The sequence below is a fragment of the Leptonotus elevatus genome, chromosome 13 (genome assembly GCF_054856555.1).
Source record: "Leptonotus elevatus isolate MCC_2025b chromosome 13, RoL_Lele_1.0, whole genome shotgun sequence".
Taxonomy (NCBI): domain Eukaryota; kingdom Metazoa; phylum Chordata; class Actinopteri; order Syngnathiformes; family Syngnathidae; genus Leptonotus; species Leptonotus elevatus.
Genome location: NC_141251.1, coordinates 144,835 through 160,714, shown reverse-complemented (window position 1 = coordinate 160,714; position 15,880 = coordinate 144,835). Strand labels below are relative to the sequence as shown.

The 15,880-nt window shown below is 51.0% G+C and overlaps 2 protein-coding genes across 3 annotated transcripts in view; both read left to right on the top strand.

Annotated features, from left to right (window-relative positions):
- The first annotated feature begins 913 nt into the window (after positions 1 to 913).
- The window catches only part of LOC147163333 (uncharacterized), a 17,619-nt gene continuing 2,652 nt past the window's right edge, over positions 914 to 15,880 (top strand). For both annotated transcript variants that reach the window (XM_086092909.1, XM_086092908.1), the window contains exons 1-21: positions 914 to 1,855; positions 3,062 to 3,112; positions 3,193 to 3,377; positions 3,477 to 3,519; positions 4,330 to 4,455; positions 4,534 to 4,638; positions 4,713 to 4,931; positions 4,996 to 5,142; positions 5,229 to 5,408; positions 5,468 to 5,686; positions 5,850 to 5,996; positions 6,071 to 6,244; positions 6,623 to 6,736; positions 6,817 to 6,870; positions 8,111 to 8,320; positions 8,438 to 8,542; positions 9,850 to 9,987; positions 10,056 to 10,163; positions 10,743 to 10,780; positions 10,852 to 12,916; positions 12,988 to 13,087. In XM_086092909.1, coding sequence (XP_085949035.1) covers positions 1,196 to 1,855; positions 3,062 to 3,112; positions 3,193 to 3,377; positions 3,477 to 3,519; positions 4,330 to 4,455; positions 4,534 to 4,638; positions 4,713 to 4,931; positions 4,996 to 5,142; positions 5,229 to 5,408; positions 5,468 to 5,686; positions 5,850 to 5,996; positions 6,071 to 6,244; positions 6,623 to 6,736; positions 6,817 to 6,870; positions 8,111 to 8,320; positions 8,438 to 8,542; positions 9,850 to 9,987; positions 10,056 to 10,163; positions 10,743 to 10,780; positions 10,852 to 12,916; positions 12,988 to 13,087 — 5,188 coding nt within the window. In that variant the 5' untranslated portion in view covers positions 914 to 1,195. The remainder of the gene's footprint in view (positions 1,856 to 3,061; positions 3,113 to 3,192; positions 3,378 to 3,476; positions 3,520 to 4,329; positions 4,456 to 4,533; positions 4,639 to 4,712; positions 4,932 to 4,995; positions 5,143 to 5,228; positions 5,409 to 5,467; positions 5,687 to 5,849; positions 5,997 to 6,070; positions 6,245 to 6,622; positions 6,737 to 6,816; positions 6,871 to 8,110; positions 8,321 to 8,437; positions 8,543 to 9,849; positions 9,988 to 10,055; positions 10,164 to 10,742; positions 10,781 to 10,851; positions 12,917 to 12,987; positions 13,088 to 15,880) is intronic.
- znf318 (zinc finger protein 318) overlaps positions 12,991 to 15,880 on the top strand; it is a 21,791-nt gene continuing 18,901 nt past the window's right edge. The window contains exon 1 of the mRNA XM_086092912.1: positions 12,991 to 13,087. The gene's annotated coding sequence lies outside the window, so the exon portion shown is untranslated. The remainder of the gene's footprint in view (positions 13,088 to 15,880) is intronic.

Below are 15,880 nucleotides of genomic sequence, written 5' to 3'. Positions count from 1 at the left end.
TTCCAAAGGCCAGGCAGGAGGTCTGGAGGAAGACCAAAGAGGAGGCTTATGGATGGAGTTGAAGAGGACATGGAGGAAGTTGGTGTGAGAGCAGAGGATGCAGAGGACAGGGTTCGATGGAGGCAACTGATTGGCTGTGGCGACCCCTGAAGGGAAAAGCCCAAAGGAAAAGAAGACGATAGACGCTTACAGAGTAAAGCCAGGACAAACGAGGACAAAAACAGAACTATGAGTCATCAATGCAATAACGACACTCTTCTGAATATATGACTGAATAGTCGAGAGCTCATACACACCCCTGCAAGCCGTTCAAGTCACAGGGCGGCCATCTTGCTCCTCCCATCTCGCGAGCATACTATATACGTACAGATGAGACATATACAGCTCATAAGCAATTAGTATAAGGCCGGGGGGGGGGGGGGGGGGGGGGGTAACAAGTAACATAAAAAGTGGATGTTATGTCTTGCTTTGAAGACACTCTTTTTCTTTAAACCCCAATATTAGATTTGGCAGAGGCATCTTTTGTTGAATTAGTTATAACTCTTTAATAAAAAATATACAAGTTTTCTCCTGTAAACATTATTAAGCATAGAATTTATACATGTATTTAAGGCAAGTTGTCTGAAGTCCTCTTGTTTAACAAATTTAAAACATAAATCATGCTATTTCTACAAAGTACTGTCTCAAATGTTCTCCAATTTGGATACTGTAAATGTATCGGATCGTATGCCGAGAAACGTTTCTTGGGAGGAGCAATATGGCGGCTTCAAAAGTCTTGGCCTATCGGCTATGCAGTCATAGATTCAGATCAGTGATTCACGCGGAGCTCTGTTAAACAAGGACTGAATTTGTAGGCGGCGCTAAAGATGCCGACGACGCTCGCACGCCGTTCAGTTGCGTAGACGAAGAAGACGACGACGAAGACGACGACGAAGAAGAACAGCAGAAAAAAAAAAAAACGAAGAAGAAGAAGCACCAGCCAGCGAGTAGTGTCGAAAGCCTCTCATTCTTCTTCAAGTTGTTGTTCACCGTTTGTCTTCCAAGTATTCAAGTCAATTGGGGAAAAAAAAGATTGTTAACCGGCTACATTTGTCCCACGAAGGTCGAGTTCCTGACGTAATGTTTGACTTCTTCGTGACTTTGTTCAACGCTTTAGCCTCCTAGCTTAGCTTGTTCGCACGACTTCAGCGACGCGATGATCCGAGGACGAAAGCCCGACCAAGACGGACCGCCACCTCCGGGCTGTTGGCCACCGCCTGGAGAATGGGGCCCGCCGCCTCCCGGTGGCTGGGGTCCTCCTCCACCCGGGGGCTGGGGTCCTCCTCCACCCGGAAGATGGGGCCCGCTGCCTCCCAGGGGCTGGGGTCCGCCCCCTCCGGAGGGATGGGGTCCGCCCCCTCCGGAGGGATGGGGTCCGCCACCTCCGGAGGGATGGGGTCCGCCCCCTCCGGAGGGATGGGGTCCGCCACCTCCGGAGGGATGGGGCCCGCCACCTCCGGAGGGATGGGGCCCCTCTCCTCCCGGTGGCTGGGGCCCGCCACCTCCCGGCGGCTGGGGCCCGCCACCTCCCGGCGGCTGGGGCCCGCCTCCTCCCGGCGGTTGGGGCCCGCCGCCTCCCGGAGGTTGGGGCCCACCGGACCCCGACCGACCTCCGTCTCTAGGCTGGGGGCCTCATCCTCCGCCGCAGTGGGACCCCAACATGCCTCCTCCTCCGGGCTGGGAACATCCTGGTTGGGGCCCGTGCGGTCCACCGCCCCCTCCCTGTCTTCCTCCGCCTTCAGATCTCGGTGAGGCGGTTCCCCCACCGGGCTGCGTTCCTCCTTATGACTTCCCGGGATACCCGCCGCCCACATGGGTGAGTGTTGGTGCCGCAGAGTCGGCATCCATTTGGCGCTTGTTCTTTGATTTGTCTGCAAATCGAATGAGAAGTCCAGCGGCCAGGTGCCGCTTACTGCTTGAGGTTTGAGCCCGGTAGTCGCGTGGCTGGCGGGCTCATAAAATGCCTGAAATGGCAGATTTGTATTGCTTCCGATTTATTATTTTTTTATGGGATCAGTGGTTGGTTGGTGAGAAATTTGGTGTTGACGGCCATTTTTTGCCAAAATTCCCCCACAAAAATTTTAATTGTGACATCCTTAGCAACCGATCAAGCTGAAATTGTGTCGTTCGAGTGCTGCTTCAATTTCCCCTTTGAGGCCTCATGGGTTGGAACAAGTCGAATGGAAAGCGCGTGCTAGCGAAGCTGTTAGCGTGCGTTTGCGCTTCAGTGAGCGAAGGGTCCACGTTTTGTCCTTGGGCACTCACATTTGCCTGCCTGCGCTTTAGCACTAGCTATCAATGAGAAACTCTTATCCAGTTGTTTAAAAGATTTTTCAACTCCAAAGGATCCTTCCGTGACCCCAAAAAATTGAAGCAAGCAAATTTGGATTTGAAATTAGAAACGTGCTGATTGGTATGGGACAACATGAAACTTCAAATTTGAGGTCAATGAGGGTTACAGCCCGCCCAATTTGATATTTTTGGCAAAAACGGGTGTGGCCACCTTCAATCTGAGGAACGTGCAACTGGCTCAATATTCACGAAACGGCATTTGTTAGAAAGGGGATTTTGCCAGTTCCAACGTTGTTGATTTGTCGTCCCGACAAACCAAGATTGCGCCAGTGCCACGTCAGATGGGCGGCTTCAAAGGAAGAGAGCCCCGCCCCCTTTTTTTTGCCGAAAATATAAGCATTTGCATAATCTGCTTGCTGGTTTGGCAAGGAACGAGCCAAAGAATAAATGTCATCGTTTGATCATTCAAATCTCAGCTGAAGAATCTTTTTGCTTTGGTCTGACAAACGACTGAACGGAAGACCCTGGCCCGGGTCACAAATGTTCATTTTGGATGCAATTTTCCAGCTTTTCTCAATTGTGTTTTCGGACAATCTACTGGAAAATGTTTGCGTTCGACTTGTTTGATGTCAACGAGTTGTGAATTGCTCTCTTTTCTTACTGCACACAATTGCTGTCGCTGTTTTCCAGTCAACTTGTAAATGACGTTGCCGCCTTGTCACCATTTCAGACGCCGGCGCAGGAAGCGGCAGCCGGTCCGTCGCTGGAGCAGCCCCAGTGGGTAAGTGGGCGGGACGGTCTGAAGAGGATGCGGTCGGCCGGCAGCGGCGGCTTCTGACGTCTCGCGATTTCATCCGGCAGATCAAAGCCTTGATTTCGGCCCCCTCCTCGGACGCCGCCCCGGCTGAAAGTAAGCCGGCGGCCGCCGAAGCCGCGGCTTTCCCGAAAATGCCGACTGCCCCGATGAGCGCGGACCCCGCCCCCGCGGGGGAAGCCGGCGGGATGGCCAAAATCCTGGGACTGCTGGGAAAGCAAACCTTCGAAAAGTAGGTCCATGTCGCGCTGGTCCGATTGCCGGCGATACGATGGCTCGCCTGATGATTGTTGATCTTCACGTGATTGCTCGCATGCTCTCTTGCCATCAGGCCGCCGGCGGGCAGATCGAGTGGCATCATCTCCTTCATCGGGGTAGGTTGTGCTCAACTTCCGCTGTCATGCTGACGGCAAAGGAAACAAATGGATTTCCCGTGCACTGGCAAAATCAATCACAATCGTCTTCATTCGTCACATATGGTGAAGGGGAAGTCCAGAATGTTCTTGACAATAAGATGTCGTAACGTGGCGTTCTGGTGAATATCAGGTGAGCGGCAAATTTTGCATCCGTCTCAGGGGGCGGCCATTTTGCCACTTGCTGGCCATGTTTTTCCAATTGGTTTCCAAGTTGTGAGGAAGATGTGGGGGCGTGCTTGCCGAAATGTCGTCATTCGGCTGCACGGAGCTTGCGGACCAGTCCGGCATAAAGCTGCTGTTGGCCCTGTGATGTCAGGTGACAGCGAGTAGCAAAATGGCCGCCCCGAGATGGATCCGAATGGCAGGATTTTGATGTTCATGTTACACAGAGATAATGTTCATCTCATTCTGTCCTTCGAGCAGCCAAGTCGCCGCGAGAACCAAATGAACATTTGGGAAAAGAACACGCACATTAGTACAGAGAATGTTTTGAGCAGTGGAAGGCGTCCACGCGCCCGCCGCACATTAGCCAAACAAAATCAACCATTGAATAGAAGAGCAGACGGAAGCGAGCAGTGAGTGAAAGTCATGTTAGCCGGCCGAGTTCGCTCTTTCCCGCTTCATTCCACAAGCGAGTTTGAGCTCAAGTTCATCTTGGAACGTCTGAGCAGATTTCAAACGCTGGCGTTCTTCATTACCGGCACGACTGCTTCCTGGCGCTGAACATGCAAAGCGTCTGATTTTCTTATTCTTTTTTGCCATCTGCAGCCCACGTTTGGCCACATTGAAAGAGAAGACATGGAAAAGTTCACCTTTGACTTTGCCGTCTTCTTCGGGAATCCGAAAGCCATGAAGCCCGGCGTGCGAGTGCACTTCACCGCCTGCAAATTGAAGGTTTGACCGGCCGGCCGGCCGGCGCGTCCGTCCTGGTGACGCTTTGTCATTTGACCGCGACGGTGACCTTCCCTTCAGAACACTCAGATCGCCACGGACGTGAAAGTGGCGCCGGGCGGGACGGAGAAGGTGGAGCCGGACATCTACGAGGCCGTGGTCAGCCAGCCCATCGTGGAGGCCCAGGTGAGCGCCGTGCGTCCGGCGGGCGCCAGCCGCCCCCTCTTTCCCTTGCCGAGCTGCCGTCCATCTTCCCGCAGGCCGGTGAACGGCCGTCGCGCGGTCAGGTGCACGTGGACGTCAGGCCGATGAGGATCAACCTGCCGTTTGACAGGAAGGACGGCGCCGTCACCCTGCTCAAGAACGACCAAGTTCTCATCAACGTGCTGAGCGACGTCATCAGCGAGAAGAGGCGCGCCACCAACATCCGACCCAAACTTCCCGAAACCTTCCAGTTCACCAAGGAGACGCGAGAGACGGTGAGAGCGCGCCAGACGGAAGGCCCCTTAAACCCGTTTGCTCACGCCGTCCGTCCCCCGGCAGGGCGCCATCGTCAGCTTGGACGACAAGCAAGGCGTCATCAAGTCGGACGCGCACGGCGAGCTTCCCTTCGACCTCCAAGAGAACTTGAGCGAGGTGGATTTCACCGCCGAGGACGTCAACGAAGAAGTGGAGTTCACCCTGCAAAAGGTACGAGCTCCTTCCCTCCGACAGGCGGGCGGCCGCCAGGGACCCCATCGAACCTTAGTCCTCCCTCTTTCCCTCCCTCCCGCCAGCTGCGAGCGGGCGAGCGGGCCATTCGCATCTGCCGGGTGAAGGAGCCGCTCCTGCTGACCCTCTGCAGCTCCGCTTCAAAGACGGTGCCGCCGCTGAAGGTCAAACCGGCGCCGGCCAACTTGTGGCTGGACCCCGAGCTGTACGAGGGCGTGGTCAGCCAGCCCATCATCAAGGCCACGGTGAGCGCAGCCGGCGCCGGGTTAGGGTTAGCTCAGCTCTGATTTTGTTTGTCGCGCAGATGGAGAAGCCGGGCTACCCGGGGCAGATCTACGCCAGCATTGGACCCCTCCACACCAACGTGACCTTTGACCGGCGAGACTGCGGCGTCACACTGCTGAAGAACGACCGCGTGCTCCTCAGCCTGCTGGTGGACCTGCAAACCAAGAAGAAGCGCGCCGCTAACATCCGACTCAAGATCCCCTTTACCTTCGTCCACACCAACGAGAAGCGAAAACTGGTAGGAGCGCCGCGCCGGGATTTGGAACGGCAATGCAGTTGTTTGCACTTGACTGAGCAGTTTTTTAAGATTTTTTTCCCGCTCAACCTGAGGCGTCCGTATGTGACACTCGTGCGTCCGCTTTGGACCGACACTGAGACGCTGTCCGTCTGTGTCGCTGCAGGGCGTCATCAAGAGCCTGGAAGGGCCCAAGGGCGCCGTGACCTCAGAGGGGCACGGAGAACTGCCCTTTGACATCTGCGAGAACTTGAGCGACACAGAGTTTGATGGCCAAGACGTCAACAAGGAGGTGGAGTTCACCGTCTGCCAGGTGAGTCCTTTCGTGGCCCCGCCGTCGTCCATCAAAGGCCGCGGGCTGACGTCCACTGCTTTGCGCTCACAAAGGACGAGGACGAGAAGAAAGCCATCAGACTCCGTAGGACCAAGATGGTGGAGGACCGAATCCTGACGGAGAAGAAGAGACAGGAAGAGGAGGACAGGAAGAAGAAAGAGGAGGAACAAAAAGACAAGAAGTGGAAGGAGGCGGCGTCCTTGGCGCTTGCCGCCGCCAAGGACAAAGTGAGTTGAAGCTCCTCAATTGACGCTTCGCAGCCGGTTGCTTCTCGGGGTTCACAAATGGACACCAGATGGCAAAACTAGTGACGCCAGCACAACCATTTTGCACAACTCCATCCAGATGAGGTTTTCGGGCGGCTCAAGCACACCTTGTCTCGTCTCCCTCACCTGATTGACGCCGACGCTGCTCACACTTTGATGTTGAGCCGCCCAAAAAATGGAACATTCAACTGCTAATGCGTTGAAGATTCGAATAAGAATGAAAGTCCAGCTTTTATTTCTGATTGGATGGAACGTCGCCTATTTGTGTCAAGGGTTTGAATTTGCAAAAGGATCCGCATCTATCTGCTGACTTGCCGTCTGCTCTTTCCTTTCCTACAGTGGACGCCGCTGGGCTTCAGCGTGGCCGTCCCCGATACGAAGCTGGTGATCAGCAAGGAGCGCTTTGACGGCACCGTCCTCAAAGCGGCCCGAAGACGAGCCATCAAAAAGGAGGTGCCAGCCAGCCAACGCTTAGCATCCAGCCTCGCATCGTTCTCTGCTGGAGGGGCTGAAAGCTTCACGTTGTCTTGCAGGCGAAGACCAAGGTGGAGGAAATCAAGATCAAGGAGGAGCCTCAGGACCATCAGGCAAGAACTCCTCACTCAATTTCGGGGGGGGGGTTCTTTGGTGGCAATCGGTGCACTGCTTGCAATAACAACAACATGGCGCTAGTTTGCAAAAGTGTCGTCAGTGCGGGCAACTTTTCAAACGCACACTAAAAGCAAAGTTTTGAGACCAAAGCAAAGACCAAGTGTCCACATTTTGCCAAGGTGGCTTCACCGACAGGACAAATTGAAAACCCAGTGAGATAACGGTCATTTATCAAGTGCCATATTTCCATACATGTTGACTGAATGGACCTTTTTAGTATGTACTGTGGTCTTTCTTTGACCCCCCAGACAAATATTTGTTTCTATTATGAACATGAAACTTGATGCAAGTTCACGCTGAGGAAAAAAAAAATTCAATATCAAAGTCGGGCTGCACGATCTATCAAAAAAATACCGTCATGGTGATGACGGCACGTGCAATATGCTCATCGCAAAGACGATAAATCCGTGCGATAAATTGCAATTTTTGTTATAGTATGTATGCTCCGTTGCACGCATTGGCATTTATTCAAGTTCGACCAATCAGATGCGACCTTAAATACGCATCGCCACTCGCCTCCCTAGATACTGCTCTCCTATTGGCTGGAGCAGACCACAGGCGTCCTGTGAGCAACTCCGCAGCCGTGGACGCAGGAAAAATAAACGGCAGACGCGGGAGAGGAAGAAATGAACCAGGATGAAAGCAATGAACTATTTGTGCCTCAAAAGAATAGCACGTTTGCAATACGGGACGACTTGGCCTTCAGGAGAGATGACTTGTCACAGACGCAAGTTCTGTGCAAGTTCTGTGGAAGAACAGCGGCTACGTCGAGAAGAAACGCAACCAATCCACACAGCCGTTTTGTTGTTTTTTGGTCCTCACATGTTTATGGTAACAAATTTAGCCTCAATTACAATGTTTAGATCAGATTACTGTCCATAGTCTGGTCATATTCCACATTTAGAGCTTATTTATTGAATTAGATAATGAAAATATTTCTTTAGCGACATGTTAAATATCGCAATAATATCGCTATCGCGATATTCCACACTCATATCGCATATCGCATGTTTTTCCAATATCGTGCAGCCCTATTTCAAAGCTTGTTTGCTCGAAGGAGACCCAAACTTGCTTTGAATCATTTTCTTGTTGCTTTTCATAAACAAAAGTGCAAAAGTGTAATAAGATTTTTGTGGGGGGGAGGAGATTGAATTTTGCTGGTGACATGTCCCACAGGTGAGTGTCCTGGAGATCAAGGAGGAAGTGGAAGTGGACATCAAACAGGAAGTGGACATGGAGGGACAGAAGACAGAAGACATTCAAGTGGGAGGCGCGAGCCCCGAGGAGGCGGGACGTCTGGTGATGACCATCGAGGGTCGGCAGAAGCAGCTTCCTTTCGGCCACGCTGACCTGCTCACCGGCGCCACCATGTTGACTGGCGACAAGGTGAGCGAGTGGGCGGGCGCTCGCGCCCTACTTGCAAATGTGAAGACGGCGTGGTGGGCATCCGTGAAGCCGTCACGTTCGCAGCAATGGAAAAGATTTGTCACCGTGCGTTTGCAGGTGCGCTTCAACGTGGCCACCGATCAGGAGAGCAAAGAGGAACGAGCCACTTTTGTGGAAATCCTTCCCGCCTCCTTTGAAGAGTCCACGGAACAACGGCGACACGTAAGACGTCCCAAGCGCTCTTCGTTTTCACCACAAAAGGAGGTTTTTGTGTCGTTTTTTGGGACGAAAATGAATTCAAGCTTTAGTCAAAATGCAGCCTTTGAAGAAGGAAAAAGGGGAAAAAATGCAGCCGGTGGATTGCATTTCATTTTTCCTCCAATTGTAGTCGACTAAATCATTTTGTGGATGTTTTCCTTCAGCGTGCATACAGATAAGGACAAGGCATCTATTTGTCACACACCGGCGCTAGCGGTTAGCGCATTGTTGTCTTGCCGCGGTTGTTGCGGCCGACGGTAACCGTTCCGAATTGTCATTGGAGTTCTGGCCTGCACAGGTAGACCCCTAGTGGTGCTCACACCTTTGCCCCTCTGCCCGCTCTCAAAAAAAGTGCCCTTTGGAAAGTTCACACTTTACTGATGACAGGTCAATGTTGACACAATCTTTTATAAAAGCCGCATGATTAATCGCATGTGATTCTCATTAAATCTAATTTTAATATTGATTTGCTCCTTAAGGTTAATTGTATTGAAAAATCTTTTTTTTTAAGTAGTTTGTACTAAATCAGCAGGCATGAAGCTATTATTAGCTAAATTATTAGCTATTATTTTAGTACAAACCATAACTGTAAGTTACTTCTATGCTACAAGTTATGTTGCCCTAATAATCTGTTATTAAAACTAGCTGTGGATTATTATTAATTATTATTATGTGTGTGTAATGTTTATTTAAAAACTTCTTTTGACATTTGCGAACATCCGGGCATTTCTGATATGTCCCCAATGCAACACAATGCAAATGCTTCTTTTATACGGTGAAAACAAATGGCAGATTGTAATGCTTTTTCCTGTGACATACAAACGACATCTCATCACATTTTGAAATCAAAATAATCCTCACAAATCAAATGACTAAATCTCTCTCTGTGCACGCCACGGAACGTGACAATATCTTTCCGGGTACAATTCCTTCTTCTGACGGGATTTCATTTGTCATTTCGTCATTCATTTGTTGATGAGATTGTCAATCCCTTTAGTTCTCGTTATCCCATCAACGAATGACTTCGGTTGTGCGGACCACCAACATTTGTCAACGCAAAAATACAGGTCGCGAAACGATTAACTAATTTTAAAAGCATATTTGCAATGCCCGGAACCAATGTTTGACGTTTGTTGCTGCGGACTGCCGGATGCACGTCCCACTTTTCCGATAACCAATATGTTGGGTGGAGGAATTCCCGGAATAATAGATAGTATGCATTATCATTTGCAAAGAGATTTGTTTGTGACAGCCCCAATTTGCGTTTGCAGGGAATCGTCATCGAGTTCTCCGAGGACAGCGGCCTGATCAAGTGCGCGCAGAACCCGCAACTCTTCTTCTACTTGTCAGAAGTCATCGGCAAAAAGAAACTGCAGCTGAACGAGAAAGTGGAGTTCAGCGTGGTCCCGGTAAGTCCGAGTCCGCTTGGTGCCAGTCGTGCCTTTTTGTCTTTACTCACGTGGGCTTCTTGATCTAGCACGACGAAGCGGCGGGCGGCCATCAGGCCATCAGGATCAAACATTGCGCTGATAATGTTTTCCTGCCTGCCAGAAAACTGGGCGCCATCGCCGCCGCCAAAGGGAAGGTGAGCCCCCTCAGACTTGTCAACCGCTGCACATTTTGACTTGTTGGTCTACCAAAAATGTTTTCCGACCTCCATTGAGCCAAGGCACATATTTGACCTCGGATAAATGCCAAGGCACGCCACCAAACACCAAATTCTGAGGGAATATTTTTTTGCGAAGAAAATCTTTTCAAATAACACCTGCAGATTAGATGCAAATGGTATAACTGGATTATTTCTCAACATTCTCCTCAATTCTTTCATTTGGTCTCCTACTCGAGGAGGCCAACGCCCTTCTCTAATCGCTTGACAAGTTTTAGTTCAAAATAAGCAGCAATTTTTCGGGCAGGCCAAAATTCCAAGACATCTTCGGAATTAGTGTCAAACGCCAACACTTGCGGTGAAAACTTGCGTTAACGACCACAGATGGAAGATTATTGGTGAGAAAAGCCGTGTGGGCAGTAGGATAGGTCAAGATGTAGGTAAGCAGTCGATGGTTTGATTTGTCACTGCATTTGATGAGGGATTTTAGAAGCATTGTCACCTTGCTCCTTAAATGGCCAACCTTCGTGCTGTTAAGGCTTCCTTCTTCCTCCTCAGATGACCATCAAGCTGACCAAAGCTTCAGAAGACTCTGAGTAAGTCCATTCCTTTAAGGTTCTGATGGAATAGTTAACAACTATTGCAACAATTTCCTCTTGCCATAAAGGAAGGAGGAGACCAACACTCACAGGCTGAAGACGGTGGTGAAACAATTGCGAGCTCAGGACAAGTTGACGAGCAGCCAGCGTCGTGGCTACAGCAGGAGTCGCAGCCGCAGCCCGCCCAAAGACAAATTTGGACGAGAAATCAAAAGGAGACGCAGCACAAGTCTGGAGCGCAAGCACAAAAGCAGCCGGCATAGACGAAGCGCGAGTCGGGAAAGGTCGCGCAGACGTACAAGAAGTGGTAGTCGGAGCAGGAGCGCGAGCAGAGAACGATCTCGACCGAGAAGGAGCAAAGTCAGCGGAGAGCGAGAACAAGAGCACAAGAGGAGGAGGGAGCGCAGCCCTCCTCCCAAGTCTCGTGCCGGACCGGTGGATGACGAGCTGGCACGGAAGAAGCGAGAACTGGAGGAGCTGAATGAGATGATTGCCTTCAAGAAGTCGCTGATGGATCCGCAAGGTCCGGAGCCCGGACAGCGAACGTGCATCGACTACGATCACGGTCGCATAGCTAAACCTTTGACCGAGTTTAGACCGGTCCGCTCCATTTTGAAGAAACGAGCAGAGGACCCGGAGTACCCCCACCATCTTCCTCCGCCCTATGACGAGCCGTATTACGACAGGCCGTACCCGCGCTTTCGCGAGCGCTATGCCGATAGCTACGCTAGCGCTTTTGCCAACCATCCGTACGCTGAGCCACCTTACGGCAATCGTCCGTTTGGTAAAGTTCCGTATGAAAGCCCTTACGGCTCCGGCCAGCGTTACACCGACCGCTACGACGTTTACGACGAACCGTATGACGATCCGTACTATGACCCGGCATATTCGGATCGTCCTCATCGCAGCCAGTACACCAAGAGCCAGGATCCAGAAGCTTGTGCGCCGCCGCCGGCAGCTTCCGACTCTTCGTCTTTGCAAACGACCTTCGGACCATCTTCTCCCGCACACCCGCTGGCCAGAAGCCCCTCGCCGAGCCGCGCAAACACAACGCCACCCCCGGCCCCAAAGCCCCCACTCGATCGCTTTCTTGATATGCTTCAAAAGAAGGCGATTCCTGAAATGCCAACAGAAGCGCTTCCTGTCGGGGACGAACTTCTGCCACATGAGCGGGCGCTTGAGGATGGCAAAGGCTTCTCTCGGATTCTGGGTCTGGCTCGCGAGGCGCCCGGCGGCTGCGCCACTTTGGAGCGTGAGAAGAAGTCCCCTTCAGCTGAGAGAACAGCTGAGGTGGCCGTGAGCACGAGCGCCCCCTACAGCCAGATCCAGACTTTGTTGCGCACGATTGGCCTGAAGCTGTCGTCGGGAGACGTGACGCAGCTGGCCAGCGCCGCATCAAAGTCCAAGTCCTCGTCCACTGAGAGAGAGGGGTCTTTGACACCGTGGCAACAGCCCCGCGGACATGGGGCCCCGTTGCTGGAGGCAGACGCCATGGCTTTCCCCTCCCGCACCAGATCGTCCAGTTCGGAGCCACCCAGCAAAAGGAAGGCCGTCTCAGAGTATGAAGAATTCCTCGATCAACAAGAGTTGGAGACGCTAAAAAAGGCTCAAGAACTGCAAGATCTTACAAAGACCATAGGAAGTACGTCATCGACACCCAGACCGCCTCCTGGGCCCCCACCTGCGCACTACCGGCATCCGTCCCCTCCAGTCAACTGGCCCGTGGAGATTGCCCCCAAAGCTGCTTCTGCTGCTGCAGGCCGTCTGCCCCCAGGGCCGCCTCCTGGGCCGCCTCCCCGACGTCCTCCCGGGCAGCCTGCTTTCATGGTGCCCACCATTGATGCCCAGCTGCCTGTAGCTGCGGCCCTTGGCCCTTCCGGCCCCGCTCCGCCTGCAAGCGCCGGCCAAGGAACGCCGCCATCAGCGACTGCCAGCGAGGAGCAGTCCAGCATCTCCACAACAGTGGCCAAATGCCTGAAGGTCATTGAGAGCGTCAAGTCTATGGCTGCGACGCCAGCGGCAAAAACACTCAAATCGGTCCAGTTCAGTTTACCGTCGATGTCGCCTTTGACCTCCGGTCCCGCCGGCTCACCGGAGCTACTCGGCGACATGAAGAGCAGGCAGAAGGAAATGGTAGCGTCTGCAGCGCCGTTTGCCCACCAGAGCTTCTCTAGCTTGTTTATGCGCCTTTTGTTGCGTTGCAGCTGGAGTTGTACAACCAGAAGATGGCGGAGTCGCGAGAACAGCAGTCCAAGGAGATGCAAGGCCACAAGAAGCAAGGGAATGGCGCCATGATTGCCCCAGGTATCAAAGAATTTTCTTTGCATTGATGACGCGTCCCATTGTGAGACTCAAAACGTCGTCCGTGTGTCCTCATCCGTGCTCCTCTCTTGCGAACAAGCTCTGGTATCCATCGCGGTGCTAAGGAACTCTGTCCGTACAACTTTGAGTAGGTTTCATGACTATGCTTCCACCGTGGAGGAACAAGCTTAGCTAACCTGATGGAGTCATGTCATGTTTGCTAATCTGCAAACGTTGAATGGATGCACATTGTTGCTTCTTGAAGATGTTTCTCCTTTCATCTAAAATGCTTCTTCCCTTGTCAGAACATTGTTGGAAGCGCAAAGGCCTTGTTCAGACTGCCTGCCCAAATCCCATTTTGAGCCCATCCAGATTGAAAGCACATGAAATCCGATTTTTGCGGAACGGATTGAAACCACGTGCGCAAGGTAGTTTCATATCCGATTTGGACAGGATTCGTCAAAGTCTGATCAGTTTGAAACACTCAAAACGGATTTGACTGTCCGTGACGTCACTCCACGGATGCGCCCGCGCTATCAATATCCAATCGCTTCGCTGCGCGGCGACTCCGCTCATGCTCAACAGGAAATACAGTGACATTTTACGTTACTTGCGCTGAAGCCGATCTCGCTACCCCGTCACTTCTTCACATGCGCAACCGGTAATAGCAAATTAGTGTCCAGCCGTAGCCATAGACAAATGGACGTTAAAAAAGGAAAGAAAAGAAAAGAAAAGCGCTTAACGCGCTTGCGAGGAACGGGAAGTGCAGAGCGGTAAACAGCGTCACATGATGTCAAACAGTATACGCGCTGGGCTCCGCCTCCGTTCGACGTCGTTGCTACAGAAACCTGTCAGATGGGTCAATAATGTGGCTCAGTCTGAACAGGGCCAGATCGGATTTGGACACTTGCTAAAAACAGTCTGGACAGTCGGCCCGATAAATCGGATTGGAGTCAGATATGCCTGCAGTCTGAACGCAGCCAAAGAAAAAAGAAATGAGGAACTCACCGCTGCTTTTGCCACAAGGCCGTTGTGCAAAATGCTCGTTCTCTAACCACAACAGGCAGCAACAACCTTTAAAAAAAAAAAAAAATATATATATATATATATATATATATATATGTATCTATCTATCCATCTATCTATATATATATATTGAGGTAAATAAAGTACAAACTGAAACAACCTCCATGTGAGCACTACGAGGGGACACGCCCACCTGAGATGTCAACACGAAGAAGCCTTTTGGATTCAAGCTAAAATGTCTTCAACGGCCAGGAAGAGTCCCACCGCCTCCATTCGACGTTAGCAGGAGACCAGACAAGGTTGCCTCAGGTTTTCCTCCCTCGTAGCGTACGTACGCTAGCAAATGGTAGTTTTGTAAGACAGCTGTCAAGAAAAGAAGCTAAGTGCAAGCGTCTCTGCAAAGTAACTTGTTTGTCTACACACGCGTTTACTAGCATCTTGCTTTAAATCTCCGCCGCCGCCGACTGTGAGCAGCGCTTGTTCCCTCCCTAAGTATTGCTAGAGGTCCACTTGACAGCAGATGTTTACAACATCAAATCATAGCTTAAGCTGTCGTCCAGGTGGCTAGCTAGCTAGCTAGCTAGCTAGACCTGTCTCTCATTGCTGAAGCGAATCCTACTTTCCAGGTGAATTGAACATTGTTTTTGTCAACTCTTCGTATTCTGCTGGATCTTCACTTCACGTGCAAGAACTTTGACCAGCGAGTGTCTTGATGCTAAACTCCTTTGTGTGTGTGTGTGTGTGTTATGTTGAATGATGTAGCGCTACTGGCGTGCTACAAAACAGCTTTCAAAGACATGGCTTGAAGTGACTTAGGGAGCTCGACATGTTAAAATGTGCGAAATGTTTTCATCTCAGGTATCGTTGACTTACTGCTACTTTTGTACACGTTCAGTCGTTGTTTCAAGACTGAAGGAATGTGCTTGGCCCAGCCGTTAAGCATCTCAGCTAGTTCAGCAAGAATGTGATTTCAGATTTGACTTTTTTTAAATTGTATTTTATTGTGGTCGAATCAAGCGCAAAGAGGTTAGCTCTTGAGCGCCTGTAATTGTGAAGTTTGACTATTCAAAAAGTGGAGTTTGATCAGATATAAGCCATGTTCACGAAAGCTTTCACTCATGAGGAAAACCTTCCCACATCAAGACATCATTTTGGACTGCCCGCGAAGCACGTTGAGACGAGGCGCTAACTGTAGTTATTTGTCAAAGGCTGTTTTGTATTTCGTCTGTGGTAAGTCTCAGTTCAGAGTCAGGGTAAGTAAAGTCAACATCTTTGTTATTCTGACAACGTTTCAACTTTTACAGCGCGTGTTTGTCAGCTAAACTATGCAACGTCGTGTCTGTAGCGCGTTGAGCCAATTCCTCCAAGCGCTTCTCCACTAAGCTGAAATGTGACATCTGTGTGGTGGCATGCCATCGAATGTAGAGCATGGAACATCATGTTTAGTTTATAAACAAAAGTTATTGCTTTAGGGATGCGGACTCCGGAGCCAAGCTAGCTACAGTAGCTAGACATGTCGGAAAATGTTTTACACAAAGCTTGCTATGACAAGTTAGCACCTCCCCTTGGAAGTACACAGCTAGTAGCATCTTCTTGCTAGGTAGCTACGATTATGTGCTACTTTGCCGTCTGTTTTTTGTGTCCGTCGTTTAAGGGAAATCCGCCATCTTCCGACAATATGGCACAAGAACTTTCATTTCCGTCATTAGCCGACGCCTGCGAGTAAGACATTTGGAGAGGCTGAGGAAGCTAATGCTAATGAAGAATAAC